Source organism: Phyllopteryx taeniolatus, chromosome 7 (genome assembly GCF_024500385.1).
Source record: "Phyllopteryx taeniolatus isolate TA_2022b chromosome 7, UOR_Ptae_1.2, whole genome shotgun sequence".
In the NCBI taxonomy this organism is placed as follows: domain Eukaryota; kingdom Metazoa; phylum Chordata; class Actinopteri; order Syngnathiformes; family Syngnathidae; genus Phyllopteryx; species Phyllopteryx taeniolatus.
In genome coordinates, this window is record NC_084508.1 from 21142780 (window position 1) to 21166659 (window position 23880).

The 23880-nt window shown below is 40.1% G+C and overlaps 1 protein-coding gene across 7 annotated transcripts in view; it reads right to left on the minus strand.

Moving 5' to 3' along the window:
- Positions 1 to 1550: 1550 nt before the first annotated feature.
- Positions 1551 to 23880, minus strand: part of opa1 (OPA1 mitochondrial dynamin like GTPase) — a 40441-nt gene continuing 18111 nt past the window's right edge. For all 7 annotated transcript variants that reach the window (XM_061779167.1, XM_061779168.1, XM_061779171.1 and 4 more), the window contains 22 exons: positions 23384 to 23488; positions 23168 to 23254; positions 22787 to 22900; positions 22520 to 22600; positions 22370 to 22444; positions 22200 to 22271; positions 21822 to 21921; positions 21591 to 21721; positions 21337 to 21409; positions 21102 to 21174; positions 20884 to 20999; positions 18071 to 18135; positions 17794 to 17870; positions 11587 to 11752; positions 10223 to 10375; positions 10018 to 10126; positions 9321 to 9400; positions 9095 to 9235; positions 8891 to 9007; positions 8713 to 8806; positions 8461 to 8571; positions 1551 to 3171 (listed from right to left, as the gene is read on the minus strand). In XM_061779167.1, coding sequence (XP_061635151.1) covers positions 3107 to 3171; positions 8461 to 8571; positions 8713 to 8806; positions 8891 to 9007; positions 9095 to 9235; positions 9321 to 9400; positions 10018 to 10126; positions 10223 to 10375; positions 11587 to 11752; positions 17794 to 17870; positions 18071 to 18135; positions 20884 to 20999; positions 21102 to 21174; positions 21337 to 21409; positions 21591 to 21721; positions 21822 to 21921; positions 22200 to 22271; positions 22370 to 22444; positions 22520 to 22600; positions 22787 to 22900; positions 23168 to 23254; positions 23384 to 23488 — 2205 coding nt within the window. In that variant the 3' untranslated portion in view covers positions 1551 to 3106. The remainder of the gene's footprint in view (positions 3172 to 8460; positions 8572 to 8712; positions 8807 to 8890; positions 9008 to 9094; positions 9236 to 9320; positions 9401 to 10017; positions 10127 to 10222; positions 10376 to 11586; positions 11753 to 17793; positions 17871 to 18070; positions 18136 to 20883; positions 21000 to 21101; positions 21175 to 21336; positions 21410 to 21590; positions 21722 to 21821; positions 21922 to 22199; positions 22272 to 22369; positions 22445 to 22519; positions 22601 to 22786; positions 22901 to 23167; positions 23255 to 23383; positions 23489 to 23880) is intronic.

Consider the following 23880-nt stretch of genomic DNA (forward strand, 5'->3'; position numbering starts at 1 on the left):
GTTGTGGGGCTGCAGTGATGCCAAACAAGGATGGAGGCTGGCCGAGTGTGATTTGATGGGCTGTAGATGGATAAGGCACACAATGGACCAATGGGAACTGCAGAAGCACAGCCATAAATCTCTGGTTTTCTTAGTGTGTGATTGTCCAACTAATAGGTAGGGTAGGGAAAGGAAATGGGGGGCAGGGGGTGGTTGAGGAATAATAGCACCTTTCAGTTAAAGACCCTATACAGCGACAAAAAATGTTTTGTACATTTGACACTTCACAGAGAAGAGGGTTCCTTAACAAGCCTGCCAAATTTGAATGGATAATAATAATTTTAAAAAAATCAGCTTCACTCAGCTTTTAGACACTGTGGGCGTGTCCTCTGAATATGCTGAAACCACACCCCGTGGCACTTTTAGCGGTCAATCAAATACGTGCCTGCTCGAACTGAGCTTCCTGGTCAAAGTCCGCGCTCTCCCAGCTCTTCCTCTCACGGGCTGCAGAGAGGCAGCCAGGCAGCCTCTGAGCCCGGCTGGCAGGTGTGCCTGAACAATTTTCTCCTCCTTTGCCTCCGTTGAAATTCAGCGGGCCTTCGGCAGAATTGTGGCCAATCAGTGTGCATTCTGAGGCAGCCACAGCAGCGTGACACCCCCACCCCCATATCTCCTCCTCCCCACCCCATGACATCATGGCCAGCCAGCAAGCACTCTGTGGCTGATGGTCCCAACGCCGGTGTGACAGTCACAGGCCTGCTGGCAGCTACATTAGCTACTAGCTGCTGGTGGGCTCCTTTATTGTGTTGGCAGTGTGTTTTGTGTCGTCTTATTGCATGATGAAGCTTCTCTCGGTTAGTTTGGCTGCATTTTTCTGTAAATTGCCAAACAAAATAGTTTTGTAGACTTCAGAATTCATTCTGCTGCTACCATCATGAGTTACATCATCAATAATCACGAGTGAGCCCATTGCAGCAGCAGCCATGCAAGCCCAAGCCATGACATTACCTCGACCATGCTTCACAGATGAACTTGTGTGTTTTGGATCATAAGCAGCTCCTCTCTATCTTTATACTTGGCCTTTCCATCACTTTAGTAGACGTTAATCTTGGTCTCATCAGTGCATAAAACACTGTTCCAAAACTTTTGTGGCTAACCACTGTACTTCTTGCAAAGTCCAACCTGGCCTGTTGATTCTTTTGGCTGATGAGTGGTTTGCATCTTGTGGTATGGCCTGGATATTTCTTCTCTCGATGTCTTCTTTGAACAGTGGATTGTGATACCTTCACCCCTGCCCTGTGGAGGTTGGCAGTGATGTCCTGACTATTGTCTTTGGGTGTTTCTGTCATCAACTGCTGTTGATACCCACGGCCGACCTGTTCGATGTCTGTTGCTCAGTACGCCAGTAGTTATTCCAGGACATTCCAAATTGTTGTACTGGTTGTGCCTAATGTTTGTGGAATAGCTATGATCAATTTTCCCAAACCTGTATGTACCTTTCAGCATTTCCCTATGATCAATTTTCCCTCTTCTCTCTAAACTGACAAGTTCAAAAGCTGTGAAAAGAAATGTTCGTTTTTCAATTGAATTTAATTTTTTCTTTTAAACAAATGTAATAAATAAAGAACATTTGATAGGTCACTCCATGCAATCATGACTTAGCTTCAACATAAAAGATTTAGCAGCCATCTCGCTGATTTTGTTTTAGACGAGTGCGCTTGCTCCTCATATGCATGATGTGTTATAACAGTGCTGCTAATTTAACATTGCAGTACCTGTATGAGCGAGGACACCCTATTGTCTTTGTACCCATACACACATATACATACAGTACATGAATCACTGGGGTAAACAATGACCGTTAGCACACCCTTTCAGTCAAACTAGAATGAAGGTTTACATGGATGACAGTCAACAGTAGTCCAAATGAAGGTGACATGAGAGCGAAAACTTGATCTGTTCTTGAGCAGGAAATGGAACATGTTTATTGTGGTTGCAAAAGTGCAAAATATTAGAAACAGATCCGGGTATGATTCAGTGCACGTCTACATCGCTGCAAACTACAACCACAATAGACATATTTTAATACATTAAACATGTTAAATTAATACCAATCAAAACTGAACAGGGTTACCTTTGTAAAGGCATATTTCTCGTATAATATTTGTATTGTCACTTATTAGACGTGTACCCAATGTTGTGCTCAAAGTAGGCCAGAAAGAAATGCAGGAATTTTCCCATTCATCTATTAGTTTTATTACATTATTCTGAGTTTATTTGTCCAAATTACAGACATGCTTACTCTTTATTATGTTTCACTAATTGTATTTACACACATTTAAATAAAGTGGAGTATTTTTGTAAAATCTTTTGGAAATACAGCTGTGAATGGTGAAATCGATCATGAAAACGTAACGACACACATTCACACACACATATAAACAAAATAAGGAACATGTGGGTATATTGTATGGACTTTGCAGACATAACTAATAAATGCTTCCTTAAATTCAAGCAGAAATTATTCTTTAATATTGAGTCCAGGTCCACATTTGATTCTGTCCAAATGGTGCGATTATGTGGATCAAATATGACGCAAAGTTTGAAGGGGCATCACAAATACTTTCCATCTTTAGTGCAACTAAACAAGGTGAATGCTCAAAAGGGACAACGAGTCACAAATATGCAGCCGTCCTCTGTTCTGTGTTGTAATGGTCTGTTGTCTTCCTCCTGACTGAACTGTGGGAGGTCCTGTCCATAAGTTCCACTCTTGACCCGGAACAGCTCCCCCCCCCCAAAATGAAAAAGAAAAATATATTCCGAGAGAACATCTTCTGACAAATCTTCCTTATTTTAAGGTCCATCTTTCCATCTACGTCAGAGGAGGTCAAGGAGTGAAGATGTGAATATTAAAATTAGATGAGAGGGGTGTGGGTGACGTGTTAACGTCCAGCAGTCCATGACTGTCAAAATCTATTAATCAGTGCATTTTACTATTTTTTGGGTGAAACATTACCTTTAATTTCAGGAGTTCTGTAAAGCAGAGTAGAGGAACAAACAGACATGAGACATTCTCCATGTAAAATAAACTTTTGGCTTTACATGTCTGACTACTCCAACCTGTTTTTTATTTCTCCTTGTGTAGAGCTTCTATGAAAGCTTCAAGCTTCTCCTGGATCTCTCGAACTTTCTCTGCAAAGAACCACAAAAATCAGGTTTCGCTTAGACACTGTCAACAGTCATACATGGAGAGAAATGAGGAATCCATTCTCCAAAGTAGATCATCCATTTGTACAATCCAGAATATGTTTGTGATAGAGAAGTCCCACCTCTCACCACGAGGTGGCGCGGACACATCGGACTTTTCCCTGCCAGCGCCCCGAGCTACCCTTTTGGGTGCCTGGGCAGCTCACGGGCAAGCTCCGTTGGGCATGAAACGGGTGGCGCACGTCTGCTCCAAACGTCTTGCGAACAGCAAAACCCGGGCTTCGACCGCCCTGCCTTGGAACTCATTTTCTTGCTTTTTCTTTTTTCCTTCCTCCTTTTTCTACCAAATCCACCTATTCCCCGTGCGGACCGTCCATCCATCCATCCATTTTCTGAGCCGCTTCTCCTCACTAGGGTCGCGGGCGTGCTGGAGCCAATCCCAGCTGTCATCGGGCAGGAGGCGGGGTACACCCTGAACTGGTTGCCAACCAATCGCAGGGCACATCGAAACAAACAACCATTCGCACTCACAGTCATGCCTATGGGCAATTTAGAGTCTCCAATTAATGCATGTTTTTGGGATGTGGGAGGAAACCGGAGTGCCCGGAGAAAACCCACGCAGGCACGGGGAGAACATGCAAACTCCGGACGGGCCAAACATTCGGGAGATCGACCAGCCTGCCTAAATTGTGTTCCACGCAACGTAGGTCCAACTTGCGGTCTACTAAAGTACAGATTGGTGCATATTTGGGTTTAAATGAATGAGAACAGAAACACCCAGCTCTATGCATTGTCACCGCACACTCAATCCACCCTCACATCATAAATTCAATCTCCCTGTAGACTCCCCGTTAGATTTCATTAAATTTTCTATAAAAATCCACTACCTGTATCATTTGTGTGTGTTGGGTTCGACAAAAGACCTCTGGTTATCGAGAACTCTTACCTAATTCCTGTAGCAACCTTCAGATTACGAGAGAGAGTATTTTTGTGACTTTGTCCTGAAGTTTTACACATCTAAAAAGAGACGTGGTTCCCCTTTACGAGATAAAATCATTTGATTCAACCCTCTTTGTCCCCATCCATCTATCCATCCATTCTCAATACCACTTATCCTGTTCAGGGTCACGAGGTGCTGGAGCCAATTTGGGCGAAAGGCAGACTACACCCTGAACTGGTCACCAGTCAGCAGCAGGACACATATTGACATGGACAACGACTCACAGTCATACCGTCATTGAGTGGGAAACTAAACCCACACAGCCTGCACCGAAGTCAGGCGAATGCACCACTACACCATCAGTGACTCCCTCCATCTCATGCCTCGAATTTAATTTTAATTATTATTTCAAAACTTGGCACAAAGGGACAAGAACACCCAACCACAGAGTAGTGAAAGGAGGCATGACCAAAGGGTGTGTCAATCATCTGCACACACACACCCCGCTCACACGCAGCCTCTCGCAAAGGAGACGACTGTTTCTTTCCCGGATTATATATTATATATCACCGGTTAGCAACAAAAGTTAAACAGAAGGAATTTGAGACCTCTCTACTTCTAATCAAGGGTAAACATCTACAACCCCAACTCCAATCAAGTTGGGACGTTGTGTTAAACAAAAACAGAATACAATGATTTGCAAATCATGTTCAACTTATATTTTATTGAATTCACTACAAAGACAAGATGTTTAATGTTCAAACTGATAAACTTTGTTTTTAGCAAATAATCATTAACTTAAAATTTTATGGTTGCAACACGTTCCAAAAAAGATGGGACAGGGTCATGTTTACCACTGTGTTACATCATCTTTTCTTTTAACAACATTCAATAAACGTTTGGGAACTGAGGACACCAATTGTTGAAGCTTTGTAGGTGGAATTCTTTCCCATTCTTGCTTGATGTACAGCTTCAGCTGTTCAACAGTCCAGGGTCTCCGTTGTCATATTTTATGCTTCGTAATGCGCCGCACATTTTCAATGGGAGACAGGTCTGGACTGCAGGCACAACTTCCAAAAACAATTTGAAATGTGGACTCATCAGAACAAAGAACACTTTTCCACTTTGCATCAGTCCATCTTAGATGAGCTGGGGCCCAGAGAAGCAGGCGGTGTTTCTGGATGTTGTTGATAAATGGCTTTTGCTTTGCATAGTAGAGTTTCAAGTTGCACTTAAAGATGTAGCGCCGAACTGTATTTACTGACATTGGTTTTCTGAAGTGTTCCTGAGCACGTGGTGATATCCTTTACACATTGATGTCGGTTTTTGATGCAGTGCCGCCTGAGGGATCGAACGTCACGGGCATTCAATGTTGGTTTTCGGCCTTACATGCAGTAATTTCTCCAGATTCTCTGAACCTTTTGATGATATTATGGACCGTAGATGATGAAATCCCTAAATTCCTTGCAATTGTACATTGAGGAACATTGTCCTTAAACTGTTCGACTATTTTCTCACGTACTTGTTCATAAAGAGGCGAATCTCGCCAAATCTTTGCTTGTGAATGACTGAGCAATTCAGGGAAGCTCCTTTTATACCCAATCATGACACCCACCTGTTCCAAACAGGTGTTTGATGAGCATTCCTCAACTTTCTCAGTCTTTTTTGCCACCTGTACCAGCTTTTTTGGAACGTATTGCAGCCATAAAATTCTAAGTGAATGATTATTTGCTAAAAACAAAGTTTATAAGTTTGAACATTAAATATCTTGTCTTTGTAGTGTATTAAATTAAATATAGGTTGAACATGATTTACAAATCATTGTATTCGTTTTTATTTATGTTTAACACAACGTCCCAACTTCATTGGAATTGGGGTTGTACAAGAGCGGAGGTAGAAGCACGCAGGTGGATTACATCTTGTGCAGACGATGTAATCTGAAGGAGGTTACAGACTGTAAGGTAGTGGTAGGGGACAGTGTGGCTAGACAGCATAGGATGGTGATGTGTAAAATGACTCTGGTGGTGGGGAGGAAGATTAGGAAGACAAAGGCAGAGCAGAGAACCATGTGGTGGAAGCTGAGACAGGAAGACTGTTGTGCGGCTTTTTGGGAAGAGCTGAGACAGGCTCTCGGTGGACAGGAGGAGCTTCCGGAAGACTGGACCACTACAGCCAAGGTGATCAGAGAGACAGGCAGAAGAGTACTTGGTGTATCTTCTGGCAGGAAAGGAGAGGAGGAGACTTGGTGGTGGAACCTCACAGTACAGGTTAGCTAAGAAGAAGTGGGAGACTGAGGGGACTGAGGAGAGGTGAAAGGCATACGTTGTGATGCGACGTAGGGCAAAGGCCAAACAAGAGGCATATGATGACATGTATGCCAGGTTGTACACTTAAGGAGAAAAGGATCTCTACAGGTTGGCCAGACAGAGGGCTAGAGATGGGAAGGATGTGCAGCAGGTTAGGGTGATTAAGGATAGAGAGGGAAATATGTTGACTGGTGCCAGTAGTGTGCTGGATAGATGGAAAAAAATACTTTGAGGAGTTGATGAATGAGGACAATGAGAGAGAAGGAAGAGTAGAAGAGGTGTGGTGGACCAGGAAGTGGCAATGATTAGTAAGGGGGAAGTTAGAAAGGCATTAAAGAGGATGAAAAATGGAAAGGCAGTTGGGACCTGATGACATTCCTGTGGAGGTATGGAAGCATCTAGGAGATGTGGCTGTGGAGTTTTTGACCAGCTTGTTCAACAGAATTCTAGCGGGTGAGAAGAGTCCTGAGGAATGGAGGAAAAGTGTGCTGGTGCCCATTTTTAAGAACAAGGGTGATGTGCAGAGCTATGGGAACTATAGAGGAATAAAGTTGATGAGCCACACAGTGAAGTTATGGGAAAGAGTAGTGGAGGCTAGACTCAGGACAGAAGTGAGTTTTTGCGAGCAACGGTATGGTTTCATGCCTAGAAAGAGTACCACAGATGCATTATTTGCCTTGAAGATGTTGATGGAAAAGTACAGAGAAGGTCAGAAGGAGCTACATTGTGTCTGTGGATCTAGGGAAAGCCTATGAACCCAGAGAGGAACTGTGGTACTGCATGCAGAAGCCTGGAGTGGCAGGAGTATGTTAGAATAATACAGGACATGTACGACGGCAGCAGAAGACTGGGTGAAGTGTGCTTTCGGTGTGACAGAGGAATTTAAGGTGGAGGCGGGACTGCATCAGGGATCAGCCTTGAGCCCTTTCCTGTTTGCAGTGGTGATGGATAGGCTGACAGATGAGGTTAGACTGGAATCCCCGTGGACCATGATGTTTGCAGATGACATTGTGATCTGGCAGTGAAAGCAGAGAGCGGGTGGAGGAACAGTTAGAAAGATGGAGGCATGCACTGGAAAGGAGAGGAATGACGATTAGCCAAAGCAAGACAGAATATATGTGCATGAATGAGAGGAGTGGAGGGGGAAGATTGAGGCTACAGGGAAAAGAAATAGCAAGGGTGGAGGACTTCAAATACTTGGGGTCAACAGTCCAGAGCAGTGGCGAGTGTGGTCAGGAAGTGAAGAAACGGGTCCAAGCAGGTTGGAACGGGTGGAGGAAGGTGTCAGGTGTGTTATGTGACAGAAGGGTCTCTGCTCGGATGAAGGGCAAAGTTTACAAGACAGTGGTGAGGCCAGCCATGATGTACGGCACTGAAGAGACAACAGGAAGCAGAGCTGGAGGTGGCGGAAATGAAGCTGTTGAGGTTCGCTCTAGGAGTGACCAGGTTGGTTAAAATTAGAAATGAGCTCATCAGAGGGACAGCAAAGTTTCGATGTTTTGGACACAAAGTTAGAGAGAGCAGACTTCGATTGTTTAGGACACGTCCAGAGGAGAAATAGTGAGTGTATTGGTAAAAGGATGATGAGGATGGAGCTGCCAGGCAAGAGAGCTAGAGGAAGACCAAAGAGAAGGTTGATGATGTCGTGAGGGAAGACATGAGGGCAGTTGGTGTTAGAGAGGAGGATGCAGGAGATAGGCTTACATGGAATGAGGATGACACACCGTGGCAACCCCTAACGGGACAAGCCGAAAGGAAAAGAAGACGACTCCATTAACCCTTGTTCATGTGAAGCGATTTTTTTATAAACTTCTTTGCTTCAACGCAGCATTGCTGCTTGTTATAATTGAAACTTGTTGGCAAAGGCAACTAAGTTATTTTAACTAAGCCATCTGGCTGACGAACTGAATACTTCCACTTTAGCTGCTTCCTTAAACATTGCTGCCACCTATTGGCCACTTTGACGTCTCATAATTCTTGCAATCTTACACCCATCTAAAAAATGTACAAGTTCAAATGATGTCTTACTGAGATCCTCAGCCAGTTGGACTCGGCGGCCAGTGATGAGCTGAGATTTCCTCTCCATATCCTCTCCAAAGTCATCCAGCACCTCCTTCACGTTTTTCTCCAGTCGGCGGACTATTGACAAGTACAACACACATCTATATTTTCAACTTTAATAACAATGTATTGCAACAATCTGTTCAAATCACAGAATAATCAAGTAAAAGCTATGCATGTTGGAGAACAGAGTACCACGTGGGACTGGTCTTTCTTTACCTTCAGTGTTGGTGAGCTGCTGTCGTAATGTGTTGGCTGTGATGACCAGCATCCTCTGGATTCTCCAGAACAGAACCACATCATTGCACTCCAACTGGGGGAAATGTGCAACAGCCACTTGAATACAGCTACAATGAAGGTGACAATGACAACCTTAGAATGTTTCCTTTCTTTTTACCTCAGAGTCAACAAAGTGCCTCTGGTAGTAGTAGAAACCCCTTTTGCAGAGGTTACAGTGGGACAGTGCTTTTTGCAAAAAGTGTCGTCGATATAGCTGATGCCATGTGTCTTTGATCTGGAGAGAAAATCAAGGAGTTACTCAGTAGACCACATTATAGAACAATTATTAGAGTACAATAAAATGTCAGTATCGTGATCTCACAAGCACTGGGTCTACTTCGACCGCTCGTCCCTCTAGGTTCTTCCTGACTGTGGTGACCTCATCATTGGCCAGGTAAGCTGTGTGCTCATCGTGCAACTTCAGCAAGCGCTCCAACTCAGCTTTTGTTTCATTCCTGACGTGCTGCAAAGGGAGAGATACAGGTTAAGCACTTAATCATGTGGTACCTATAAAACAAAAGAGCCACTGAACAGTGTAGAAACACTACCTGATCTGGTGTTCGGTTCTTCCAGTTCATCCACCTCTCCTTCCAGTCTGGACCCACCATGTCTTTGATTACAGCTTCAGCTGCAAAAAAACATTAAGGGAATATTAACATATAAAACATTTTTGGTAGAAAGTAGTCCATCTGATCCAGTCCAAGATCTAAGAGCCATGAGTGATGCAATGAAAAAAAAAACCCAGCTAAGCAGTGAAATCGGGTGGAAATTAATCTGCACATAAACTTAACTTCATGGTTGATGCACTTCCTTCTACAACGAAGCATTACACTATTAATTTTTGTAATTTTTTTTTTAAACCAAAAAAGACCTACTCAAATGTATCTAAACTAACTATTTTCACTCGATATTGTCTAAAACACATCCAGACTTTCAAACTTGAGGCAACATAATGCCGCAAGGCTCCAATGGAATGACGAAATGGTGGAGTTATACGACACTTATTAGACAGTTGTGTCGAAAAGAGTAAGTAGATTTTTGATCTCAAACTTATCAACACTTTAAATTGGTTCATGTGTAAAAATAAAATAATCTGAGGAAACACCAATAGTATCAATTTGTGGAAAAAATATTAAATCGACCATATTCGGACAAATGGGGTTTCTGCATGACAGTAATATATTAGGAGCTCCAATGGGAAAAAAAAAAAAAAAAAAAGCTTCCAACACAAAGCACAGCACATACTGTCTTTGAGTCGTGACTGCAAGGTTTGTTCCATGAACTGAATTGCTGCATCCCACTGAGGCTTGTCTGTGATGGAACGGTCTTCTAAGGCATTGTGTTGGATTACTCTCTGATGGCACACACCACAACAAGAACATTACAAAAGGCCAGCTGACATATATAGCCTTATATTCAGTTAGCCAGAATATGTTGACAATGTGTTTACCAGGCTGTCCATGGCCCTCTCGTTCCACTTGTGCCTTTTGATGCTCTCGTCTTTTACGGCCTCCTTCAGCTTGTCAAAAATGTCATCCTGGTCTTTGCCTTTGTACTCGGCCATGAAGCGAGCAAATTCCTCCTGCAGCGTCTCCCAAGCAACCTAAAAAAATTAATTTAAAAAAATTAGTAATGACATAGTAAAGTACAGAACTAATCATATGCAATAAATTGTAAGTATCAAATAATAATAAGTCGATCTAAGTGTAATGGAGATTTTAAAAGTTGAAATACACAAAACCCGCAATATTCAAGCTAGCATTGCTAACTTCTTCATCACTGTCATTAATGTTATTTATTTTTTCCCCCTTATACCTAGTTTGTATATTTTTTATCACTCTTTTTAAAAAAAATAGTCGACTGGTTGGTTTTACGTAGCCGGATGGATGAATAATTCTGATTGCCTTTTTTTGTAGTTTAAAGATTGAGTACAGTGTTGGATTTATATGTATTGCCCCATATTTCAACAAAATAAATCATATGGTAGTAACAGTGAACAGCAGCGTGTATATAATGATGTTTTATTCAAGACATCCTTAGATTTATGGAGAATAGCTATGGTTTTTGACATTTTGGTTTTTACATTGAGATTTCAAGCACATTTGATCAGCAACTCCAAGGAATTTAGTTTCATAGACTATGTAGCTTAGTGGAGTTAATCATGATATTGGTCCGTTTATTCATCTTGTTTGAGTTCAATTTAGTGACAATTTGTGGATGTCAGTTTTTCAATATTTTTTATTCATTTTCCAGTGGTCAGAAGCTGCTCCAGTTTTTCCCCCTAAACTGTATATAATTGTGACATCAGCAAAAAAGCATACATTTGAGGATTTTGGAGATATTACAGATGTAAAAGTATAATATAAATTACATGGGGGCCAGTACAGACCCTTGGGGTAGCCCATAAGTGATCTTGAATTTATTTGAGTGTTCGTTATTAAATTGCACATATTGCAATCTGTTATCCAAGTAACTTTAAATCCAACTATAAACCAGACGTCGAATGCCAGATATAATTTTTTCATTAGTATACTATGATCAATAGTAGGCTTTACACGATACGAATTTTTGGGTGCACCATGGATTGTCCATAACGAACACCATGTTCAAGCATAAGGGTGCCCACACGTGCACTCGGCACCAGGACACACTAGGTCGCAGTTTGATGATCGACTTTGTGGTCGTGTCATCGGCCTTGCGGCCGCATGTCTTTGACGCTCTGGTGAATTGGATTAACCTTCAAAATTACATTATACTGTGTACAGGTATCCAAGAACAGCTCAATTAATGGCTCAACATATTTCAGGTTTTTACCTCAAGGGCTTTGTGTGGAAGCTGCTTGTCAGTCCACTGCTTCAGCTTAATGTCTATGGTGGTGTTAAAGGTCCCAGAGTCCATTGTTTGTGCAGCTGGTAGGTAGATGTTCTCTATAACATGTGTGGAAACACGTTCCCACAGCTTCTTCTGCAGGATGGCTTCCCTGTGACAGTACAAAATGAAATATGACAACTTCCAAGGACTCAAAATAAAAAGGTGACAGCATTTGGTTGTTGTATTTGATTGCTATTAAAGTAGTCCTAGCATGCTTGATGCTAAAACAAGGCTGATAGTAACCAAATGGTCTCTATCAATGAGGTGACAGAGAAAGATAGAAAAAGAGTGAAATGTTTTCAGCGGACTCACTTTCAAGTGTATCACCACAGCTATGATTGCACTTGACTGTAGATTCCAATACAGTTTCACTGCGACCCTGTTAGCACAGAAGTCTACCCACTGTATGCCCTAATGGCATTCTGACAATGGACCAATGCCACACTATGTCCCCACGAGACCAAACCAGAGCTGTGACTCATTTATCACAAACAGATGCTCATATTTCAATATGTTCCCCCTTTTGTTCTGAACAGCCATCTTCAGTCAAGAAGCATGATCTCCAATAGCGCAGGTTGGATAACAGGGCCACCCCTATTCATGTCCATGGACCATTTATCAAGAATATTGATTGCAAAGAAATGATGGCAAGCATACCGGGCACAAACAACAGTATGCATAGAGCCCTATCCCTACATCCCTCCTTATATACAGTGCTATGAAAAAGTATTTGCACCCTTCTCAATTTCTCATTTCATTTCCTAAAAAGCTTCAACAATTAGTGTCCTCAGTTCCCAAACGTTTATTGAATGTTGTTAAAAGAAAAGGTGATGTAACACAGTGGTAAACATGACCCTGTCGCAGCTTTTTTGGAACGTGTTGCAGCCATAAAATTCCAAGTTAATGATTATTTGCTAAAAACAATCAAGTTGATCAGTTTGAACATTAAATATCTTGTCTTTGTAGTGTATGCAATTAAATATATTTTGAACATGATTTGCATATCATTGTATTCAGTTTTTATGTTTAACACAACGTCCCAACTTCATTGGAATTGGGATTGTAGTTCAAAACTCAGTTCACAAATTTTAAAATATTCTTAGTTCATAGTTCACAATTCAAAATTTTTAACCAAGTTTCCCATTCCAAAAATGAATTCATAGTTTTGTTTTTTTCTCTAATATGTTGCTCAGAGCAAAAGTAATGTTGCATTCAAAATAAGAGCAAGTACAGGTAAATAAAAAGTGAACATTGGACATGTTCCGATAAGTGCTTAACTTCAGAAAGAAACTTCTGTTTTGCATCTCGTCACAGTCTCAAACTTTTACATTTTAATTGAACAAACTTAACAATGGAACAGTTTTAGAGATTGTGTTTGTTCAAAACCTTAAATAATAAATAAATAATAAATTAAATAATGGCGTTTCAAACATGCACTATTAATAAGTGCTCCCAGGAGGAAGTGTATACAAAAATGACTGGCCCTTCCATTATATCAATTTTTTTTGTTAGGGTTCATGTCAATACAATACTGTACATATGTCTACAGTATTGTCCATAGCATCTTTGCATTCAATATGCCTTGAAAGACTAGCCTATTGCTCAGTTCAGTCAACTATACAACCATACATTTTTTCTACCGCTTATCCTCAGGCTACTCGCCTCTTGCAGCCAACTACAGGCCAATGCAAAGAGTAGTCAGTCACTCGCACGTCAATTATGAAGGGGACAGTGCTAGTGAATTGATCAATTAATCTACCACCCTCCCCATCAATCTCCTCAGTCTCAAAGACAATTCAGATCCTATTTGTAACACATCCTAAGTGCATTTTTCATTTAATTCTGGTGTATGCATACTGTGCCTCCAGTTGGTGCTGTACCTCAAAGTCCCTTTTAAGTGATGATGTCTTCTAAATTTGACACACCACAGAGAAGTGTTGTTAACAACCCTGCTAAGGAAAATCAAAATGGTGAAAAAAAACAAGACATTCTCTCTCAAACGCTGTGGGGGTGTTTGCTCAATGCGCTGAAACCACTCCTCGCGATACTGTCAATCAAATACTACTACCACAAGCTGGAAAAATGGACGCTACTTCGCCAAGCCTCTTTCTTTTGCCTACACAAAAGAATATAAAATTTGAGCCATGAAAAAAATACCCGCTGAAAGCTTCTAGTGGCTGGAATATATCCCACCAGGTCATCATGGGACTTTTCCACGCCGTGGCAAAAGCCAGTGTGAAGACCCAGTCCAGACAATGAATATCATGTCAGATATTTGTTTTCTTCTAGCTCTTTCGCCTTCTAGCCATGATGTGTGTACACGCATGGCCAAAAACAAGGCACTCTAAAGCGCCATGCCAGCAGACTATCCAAAGGGAAAATGTATTTTTTGGCCGTAGAGATAGCTAGCTAGATAACTGCACGTCGCAATTGAGCCAAATAACCACTGACGAGAATGAAGGCCCTCAGGTTCTTATAACGTGCGGAAGGGGCAACTCAAACCGGACTCCAACGTGTGTCACGCAGTGCGGTTTCAGCCACGCCCGCCCCCAAAAAATCCAAAAAATGGATGATGAAAAACAGTTTAGTCATTGTAATTTTAACCAAGAGTTGGTCAGGGCTAGACAGCAACACCTTTCTGAAATCATCAGTAAGAACTTCAACAATACTCGCACTCTGTTTGCTGTGGTTGACAAGCTCACAAACCCCCTGAATCAGATATCTCCAGAAGTCCTAACAGCAGATAATGCAATGAATTTGCTTATTATTTTAGTGAAATAATACAATCCATCAGGTAAAATATCAACACAAATCAGCAAAATGAGAAAATGATACTACATCTGAAGCCACCCATGTCAGAATTTGATAGTTGACCAAAAAACTGTAGAGAAAACAGTTCAGCAGCTGAAACCATGAACGAGGTGTCTTGACTCAATACCATCTGACTTTTTCAAAGCTATTGCGAAGTCTGTGCTAGCTGATTTGCAGCAAATCAATTGCGCACTTCAGTCAGGCGAGTTTCCTAAAGCTCTTAAAGTACCTGCCATTAAGGATCTTCGAGAAAAATAGAACGCTGGACGCGTTGATGTTAGCAAGCTATAGACCTATCTCAAATCTCCCTTTCATAGCCAAGATTTGAGAAAGTTATTTTTAATCAACTCAGCAATTTCTTGAACTTAAATAGACTTTTTGACAAATCAGGTTTCCGAACTTAGTACAGAATCTGGTCTTATCAAAGTGCTAAATGATATGAGGTTGAATACTGACTCGGGAAAGGTGTCAATTCTGGTCTTGTTGGATCTCAGTGCAGCTTTTGATACGGTGGATCGTAATATACTGCTGAACAGGTTGGAAACGTGGGTAGGACGAAATGGAACAGTCCTTAAATGGTTGAAGTCCTACCCTTGGATCAAATTCTTCAGAACTTTAATTTTGACGATCATAGCTATGCAGATGACACACAGTTATATCTAGCAGTGTCACCAGATGACTACACCTCAATTGAGGTGTTGTGTCACTGTAAGATAACTGGATAGCCAAAATTTTCTTCAATTAAACCACAACAAAACTGAAATAATTGTTTTTGGCAATAAAGAAATGAGGATTGCTGTTAGTAAATACCTGGAATCACTCTCTTTAAAAACCAAAGACCAAGTCCGAAACCTTGATGTACTGATAGATTCCGACCTGACTTTCAACAGTCATATCAAATCAATTACTAAACCTGTCTTCTACCATCTGAAGAACATATCCAGAGTGAAGGCTTGCATGTGCCAAGCAGACCAGGAAAAGCTCATCCATGCTTTTATCTCAAGTAGACTTGACTATTGTAATGGTCTTCTGACTGGACTCCCCCAAAAGAGCATTAAACAGCTGCAGCTCATTCAGAATGCTGCTGCTCGGGTTCTGACCAGAACAAAGAGGTCAGAGCATATTACTCTAATTCTAAAGTCTTTACACTGGCTCCCAGTCAGCTTAAGAATAGATTTTAAAGTTCTGCTACTGGTCTATAAATCACTAAATGGTTTAGGGCCTGAATACATGAAAAAGCATTTAATCTTTATTTGACAGAGCACTTTATCCACCCAGTTATTACTCCCAGTGACTCGGAACTATTGATTGTCACACACACTTAGTCCACTGTTTTCTTCCTTCTACTCGCATATGGTTCTTTTATAAAAAATATGGGCGCATATTCTCATATGAGCTAAGTCAGAAAATGCCCGCCATTCACCCGTCCAGTTAATTCTGTCATTCGCGCACCTTCTCGCCATTTACGCACATTTTGATTTATAGTGCTGTGACCCAAGTAAATGTAAACTGGTGTTTTTAAATGGTGATTTCAATAAAGGGGAAAAAATATTCAAAGTTACCTGGCCCTGTGTGAAAAAGTAATGGCCCCCCTAAACCTAATAACTCCTCAGTAGCAACAACTGAAATCAAGCGTTTTCTATAACTAGCAATGAGTCTCTGTGTAGATATTTTGGCCCACTCTTCCTTGCAGAATGGCAAAGGGTTTTCGAGCATGAATGGGCTTTTTAAAGTTATGCCACTGCATTTCAATCGTATTCTAGACTTTGACTAGGCCACTCCAAAACCTTCATTTTGTTTTTTCAAGCCATTCAGTTGACTTGCTGGTGTGTTTTGGATCATTATCCTGCTGCAGAACCAAAGTGCTGAAGCAGCCTGAGGTCAAAAACTGATGGGTGAACATTTTCCTTCAGGATTTTCTGTTAAATAGCAGAATTTTCCATCTTTTGTCCGATTTGATTTTGTCGGGACAGATTCTGTTTCAGTGATTTCTTGACTTAACAGGTCTGGAGATATTCAGGCTTGGGTGTGATCAGTGAAAATTAACCAAAAATTGTGATTAGCCACAATTAATTCATGATTTAACAAGGGGGTAATTCCTTTCACACACAGAGCCAGGTAAATTTGAATGCTTAATAAATTTAATCACCGTTTAAAAACAGCATTTTAAGTTCACTTGGGTTATATTTGTGTAATATTTACATTTGTTTAATGATATTAACATTTAAGTGGGGAAACTATGCAAGAATATAAGAATTTGAGAAGGGGCCAATACTTTTTCACGGCACTGTAATTAAATGCTCCCATGGCCCAAGCTTCTGACGGCTGGTGACAGTGAGTGCACACGTGGCTCTTTACACTCACTGACTGGCCAACAGCCGTAATGTGTCCCTACCACATTCCGTTGACGGCTGAACGTCGGCATATATCATATTATAATTAATTGAGGAAGACAAATTTAGCGCCAGCTGCCAATTTTTTATGAACGTCAGGGGCATTTCTGCTTGAAACATGCAGCATAGCGGCTTGGGAGTTTGTCTGAAAGTGCCCCTTACAACAGCTGCAGTCATCTTAATGGGACGATGGTGTGTTAAAGATTTTGAATAATTTGTTATCCATGTCATCGTCTGTCGTGAAATCCGTTTAAGTGACTCGCCTGCATGTGTTGTGCTAGTATGGTTGCTGGGCAGCGCTGATAAACAACTGGCTCACTCGCTACTGCTGGCCTTCCAAACAAGCGTTCATTCATAAACAGAGTATTTGCATTAAATTACATTCTTTGTATTGTATTTATTTAATAGAGAATACAAAAACGCTCTTTCAAAATAGCCTTTTAGATGAGCAATGCTCACGTCTCACTGGCAACGAGTAACTGTTGTATCGGCTGCGGGGGTTTATTTCACATTTTAAAGTAGGACATATTTTGCAAATGGATTTCTATTGCAATCACATTTCAAGGAAACTGCACATTCCGGGAATTGCAGCGTTCCTTAGATTCAATGAGTCACGCCTCATAGGTGGCTGCGCACATATTCGCCCGGTATGCACAAGGGGGTGTCAGAAGTCATTAGGGTAGAATCGGCGCACCTTGACAGCATGCAAGCCAGGTGTGTAAAAAGACTTATGCACCAATGGGAGAATATGGCCCATAGTGCATAAAAGCATGAATTGGGCCAGGAGTGACCTTGTTAAGAGCAATGCCAGTGCCAGGCTCTTTTGTAGATGACCATCAGTATGCAGTTGCTAGGTTTTCAAACATTTTAATTTGTCAAATAAAAGGTTGTATGCATCTGCATATACCTTTTCACAATTATTTTTTGTAATATTAAATTATCTTACCAGTGCTGTGGGGTCACCTGACTCAAGCTGATGACTTCATCCAAGATTTCATTTTTGGCCTTTTCATATAGTTCATTCTGCAAAAATACATTTGTATGATCAGTTGATTTTTAGATCACAAACAATTAGGTTTGTCCATTAAAGTGTTATTTCTGGGACAGTTCATAATGTAGTCACATGACAGTTCCTTTTTCCTGCTCTCATGTCAACAAGTTGTATTTCTGGAGAATCTGTTGTCATATTTAAGAGGTAAAGTGTGTGTGTGTTTTTTTCCTACCCGGTCCAGCTCTCTCAGACGAGGGTAGTTGTTTTTCCACTCTGTCTCCAGGTTGAAGCGGGAAGCTGCGAAAAAAAATAAAAATAGATAGTACTTCAATCATGAACATATAATTCATGACTAAAATTTACACTTAGTATGACACGCAAGTATATATATGAAGATCAGACATCCAAACACCAAAGGCATGAAAAAGGGGACAATAAATAAATGAATAAATTGTAGGGAAAAACTACTTGAGTAAGAGTAAAAAGTACACAGTGAAAAAAAAACTCAAGTATTGAGTAAATAGTGAGTAACTTCTGATTTTTTTAACAACAGCATGAACATCAATTTAAAAAAATTACAAAATAAAATGTGAATGTGCAAATTCTGATGTTGCTGTGTGTGTGTGCGTGTGTATGCACAGCCAAAACTACAAAAAAAAAAAAAACATTTTTCCTAAAGTGAGCTGAAATATCCATGTTTGGACAAAAATTTACACTTAGTATGACACGCAAGTATATATATGAAGATCAGACATCCAAACATCAAAGCCATGAAAAAAGTGACAATAAATAAATTGTAGGGAAAAACTACTTGAGTAAGAGTAAAAAGTACACAGTGAAAAAATTACTCAAGTATTGAGTAAATAGTGAGTAACTTCAGATTTTTTTAATAACAGCATGAACATCAATTTAAAAAATTACAAAATAAAATGTGAATGTGCAAATTCTGATGTTGCTGTGTGTGCGTGCGTATGCACAGCCAAAACTACAAACAAAAAAAAACATTTTTCCTAAAGTTATAAGTGAGCTGAAATATCCATGTTTGGGCAGACAGTGTCAGACAAATACTATAATACATGGATAGCTGTTGTTTTTGTTCATCTAAATGTAAACACGAGTAGTGCGAGTAAGAGTAAAAAGTATATACTGAAGACATTTGGGTTTCAGATCAAAAGATGAATATGAGACAAAAGTTCAGAATTCTAGCTTTTATTTCATGGTGTTTACATCTAGATGTGTTAAACAACTCAGGACAGAGCACCTTTTGTTTTATGCCACCCACTTTTCAAGTGAGCAAATATATTGGAACATGTGACTGATGGGTGTTTCTAGTTGCTCAGGTGTTACCGTTTAGATTGATTTCTTAAACATTAGTGCTTTTTTTATACATAAAAGGTGGACCACAGAAACTATCAATTGGATACCACTGGACACAAAGCGACCACGGCAAAGACCTAAAAGTAGATGGATTGATGAAATCATTACACAAACCGGAATACACTGGCAACAAATTGCAAAATGTCGTAGTAGTTGGAAACGTGAAGAAGAGGCCTTCGTCCTGCAGTGGATAGATAATGGCTGCTGCTGCTGATGATATATATAATATATAATATAAATCATGGCTAAACAATGAATTGTTAAAAAAGAAAATGCGTACCAGACCATCACTAGTCATACATGATTGTCTGGAATGCTCATCACCAGCCGAAACTTCATGCCAATTGCAAAATGATTTATTTTAACATTTGTGTATGAACTGTAGTTTAAACAACAACAAAAGCATTTCCATAAAAAATAATAATTAAAAAATAAGTTATATTCCTAAAATATGCTTGTTTACTGGGACGGCTGGGCGTGCATGAGTTGACTCTGCCAGCCCCACGGAAGAGCTCATGCAGGAACAAACAATTTGATTGGATCGGAATCAGCGCTCGTCCCGCCTCCTGCCCGCCCACTGAGTTTGATGGGCGAGAATGACAGCTTGCCATTTACATTTAATGGTGGCACGGAACTCGGAGCAAATAAATAAATGAATAATGATATAAATAAATCAATAAATACATATTTAAATTAATATTTCATTACATTTATTTATTTAGTTATATATTTTATTTATTTTATGACATAGGTATTTATTTAATTTTGGTAGTCTTGGTCCTCTGTAATATCCATACATCCCTCCATCCATTTTCTATAGTGCCACAAATCAATCATGAATGTTAAATAAGCATAAATGTTAAATAACATATTCAACAAACTACTCTTAACAAAAACACAAAAAAGACTAATGTCTTTATTACTGTAATAATTCAAATTTGCATGTCGCAATGAATTATAGGAACCGCGTGGCTTTTCCGTCATCATGCTAACGGCTACTAGTCCAAACAGAGCGTCCCTATTGTCGCCCAACCTCGCTGCCCTTTGCAGTTGGGGCATGGAATGCTTGTTGCATGTTATTTCGAGGCACCCACCCCCAGCTACCTACGAGCTACAGATAATGCTAAATACGAAGCAGAGCCGCGGAGACGAACGTGCCTCACGATTGACTGATAATTCCTTTTGGTGTTTCAGCTTTCGAGTCTGGGTTTTTCAGTTGCGGTTTTTAGTTTCGTTCAAGAATTTTCATTTTGGTGCATCAATATAGAAGAGTAAACTAAAAATATGAAAATCCTCAAACAGAGGTTAAGTGAATGTCATTAATCACCTAATTACTGACAGACCTCTCGTCAAGAAAACCTAGTGCTCCAAAAATTTATTAGAACACCTGCAATAATGAGACCATCCAGACTCATGAAATGCTTTAAATGCAGACTTTTATTTCAACTACAGTTGAATTCCAGATGTTTTACCATTTTGAAAACAAATGAGAAATATCATACTAAAATCACCAAATTCGAGCTGGCTTGCGTAGGTTTTCTGAGAAGTCAGAAATCGATCAACCAAAACAACTTAATGACAAAACCCAAATTTTCTAGTCCAGTAAAATTGTGTTTTTAAATTTATACAGAGGAAAGTAAATGACAAAACTAGAGTGAGAGAGCTTACCTTTAAAGACGTCAGCTTGCTGCTCAACAGACTCTCTGACCATTTTCCAGAAGCAGTCTGAGACGGCAAGACTTAAGTTCTTTGTGGTCACCTGGTGGGCCTTCAACATGCCATCCCTAGTGACATAGGACAACTGATAGTCAGCAACACACTAATGAATGCCACAAAACATTGCATTCATGAATAAATGCAAAGAAACCCTGCATTGTTTGATTTACCGCAATAATCTGGAGTTCTGGAAGAAGTCCTCCTCATAGTCCTTTATTGAGTCAATGCTCTCACCGCTGCTTCCTATACATGGTTTAGCAGCAGGAGAGATTAAGTCATTTTTCAAGGTCATACTAAATTAAATGACTAACATTAATTCAAAACAATTTGAGGCAAATGAGAATATCTGGTTGACAAAATCAGTTAATTGATGCTGAAGAAATGCAGCCACCTAATGGCAATTACCTTTTCCTGTCACGACAGCAAAGTATCCCAGGGCCTTCATGGGAAACAGCTTGCCCTCAACTATCTGTTGGATCTGAAATAAAATGTAGATTGTTGATACCCTGCTCCACCAATCTATGAGCATCAGATTAAATTAAGGATGTGTGCCCTCTTGTGTAGGAGCAACATATAGCTTGTATTTTTTGACCAAATATTCCTGTGCTGCATCCATAAAGTCTGCAAATGTATTTCAAACAACTTGAAAGCGATCTCACTCTGCTCGGACTGGCCAGGTTCTTCTCGGCCAAGTCCACTTTGGTCAACACAAAGATGGTCCTTTTTCCGTGGGGGTCCATTTGACTAACCAGATCAGTGACAATGCTCCGTTCTGCATCCACGCTGCCATCTGTATGGAGACAGATTAGCATTAGGATTTACAATGCCACTCACTGTTACCTGCTGGCTTCAATAGTCACTTTAATTTGAAATGCATGATCACAGCTCACCCTGAATGCAGAGAATGATTGCATTGGGGTTCTGCATGTAGGCCTTGCTAATACTGAAGATGGTTTCCTTAGTGTCTGATGCCATGCCTGTAGTCACCGTCTGGGACAGATGTATAAAATAAATAAAATAAAAATTAAGGACCACATTTTAATATATTTCATGAGCTATTTAATAAATTTTAAAAGGTGATATAGACCACATTAAAAATCTTTGTATGAAGTAATTGTATCATTAAGTAACAATTGGGAAACCATGACTGTGCTGTGTGCCCTATGATAGGTTGGCGATGAGTCCAGGGTGTATCCCACTTCACACCCGAGCGAGGATAAGTGGTATAGAAAATGGATGGATGGACAATAAAAGACAGCTTTACTCACACTGATGACACCTGGTAAATCAACAAGGACCATTCTCTGGATTCCTGGGCCTTTGACACTCAAAGATATTGTCTGTTAATGAAATATACAATCAAATTCACCATTAATAAACATTTACATGTAAAAAAAAATATTTGCTTTCAATTCAAATGGAAAACTGATGTACAAACCTCACAGCTGACAGTTTGCCCTTCTTTCACACTCTTCCTCATCCTCAGCTCAATCTCATGCCTCAGAGCAGCTAGCTGCACAGCACGAAAAAAAAGATTAGTTTCTGTGTATATTTCTTCTAGAGGGACAGAAATAAGTTTGTGTCTTACATCTTCCTCCTTGGTCAGATCAAACTCACGACCACTGTCCTTGAACAAAGCTACATGGTGGGGGCCTTCACTGAGGGTCACCTGCACAAAGAAAACATTCTATGAAACCTATCAAAACTATAGTCTTATACACGTTCTATCATAAAGTATTACCAAGCAACTGTAGTGATATGTGATTTATACGTTTCATATATATGGCTATCGTTTTGTCTATTTACTTATATAAAACAAATCACAAGAAACTACATTCATTCTTGTCCCATGTACCTTAACAGGGGAACGTGTCATCATCTCTCCAGAGCCTCTGGGAAAAATCCTGGCCTGTGCGATCATCTCCAGCACGCTTGTCTTCCCAGCACTCTGATCACCCACTACAACCACCTTTAAGGACAGTAACGGTGGGAGAGAGAAGGGTGGGGGGAAAAGGTTAAAAATTAAAATTATGGATTGATTTTGAAAAACAAGCAAGCAAAATAAATTGCATCAAAATAAATAAATGCAATTGACAGAATTTGATGAGCTTTCCATGTTTTTCCTAATTGGACACAGATCTTTAGACTCACGACTATGAATTTAAACTTCAACAATTTAACAGCCAATCTTCACTCATTAATTAGTCATCCAGTTAACCCGGTGAATGTTTCATACCCTGGGCAAATGGTCCTGTGTGTTGTAGTTGGCATCATAGTCAGACAGGATGTCCAAAACTTCAGAATACAGATCAATAAGGGATTTCTTAAAAAAAAAAATTTGAAAAAAAAAGACAAGGCTTACTTTGACATTCTTGTTATCTTTCATCTAATCACAATTGTCCATTCTAAGGTCTTGGAAACAATGGAGAAAATTTGATGAGGTGCAACCAACCTTAACTTTTCTTTGGTGAATGCCTTTATCGTCTTTTTGCAGAACCACTTTCCTCAACTCCTTGTTCTCTTTCTCCAGTCTCTCCAGCATGCGCTGATACTTAAGCTATGAACGAATGACAGAACACCTCCAGTGTCAGCAGGACCACCTTACATTCACTCACTGGACACATATATTACGGGTGCATCGCAATAAATTAGAATATAAAAAAATTCATGTATTTCTGTATTTCAATTCAAAAACTCAGATTCCTTAAACTATTTTATGGTTTTATTTATTATTTTGAAGATTTTAGTTTACAGCTAACGAAAACCCACATTTTCCCATCTCCAAGATAATAGAATGTTGCATAATACAGTCAAAAATATTTTAATATGGAAATGAGGTTGGAATTGGGCTTCTGAAAAGTATCTTCTTGTGTTGAATGAATCCGTCTAAATTATGAGTTCCACTTTTGGAATGGCTATGCTGAAATAAATGAACCCTCCAACAGTATT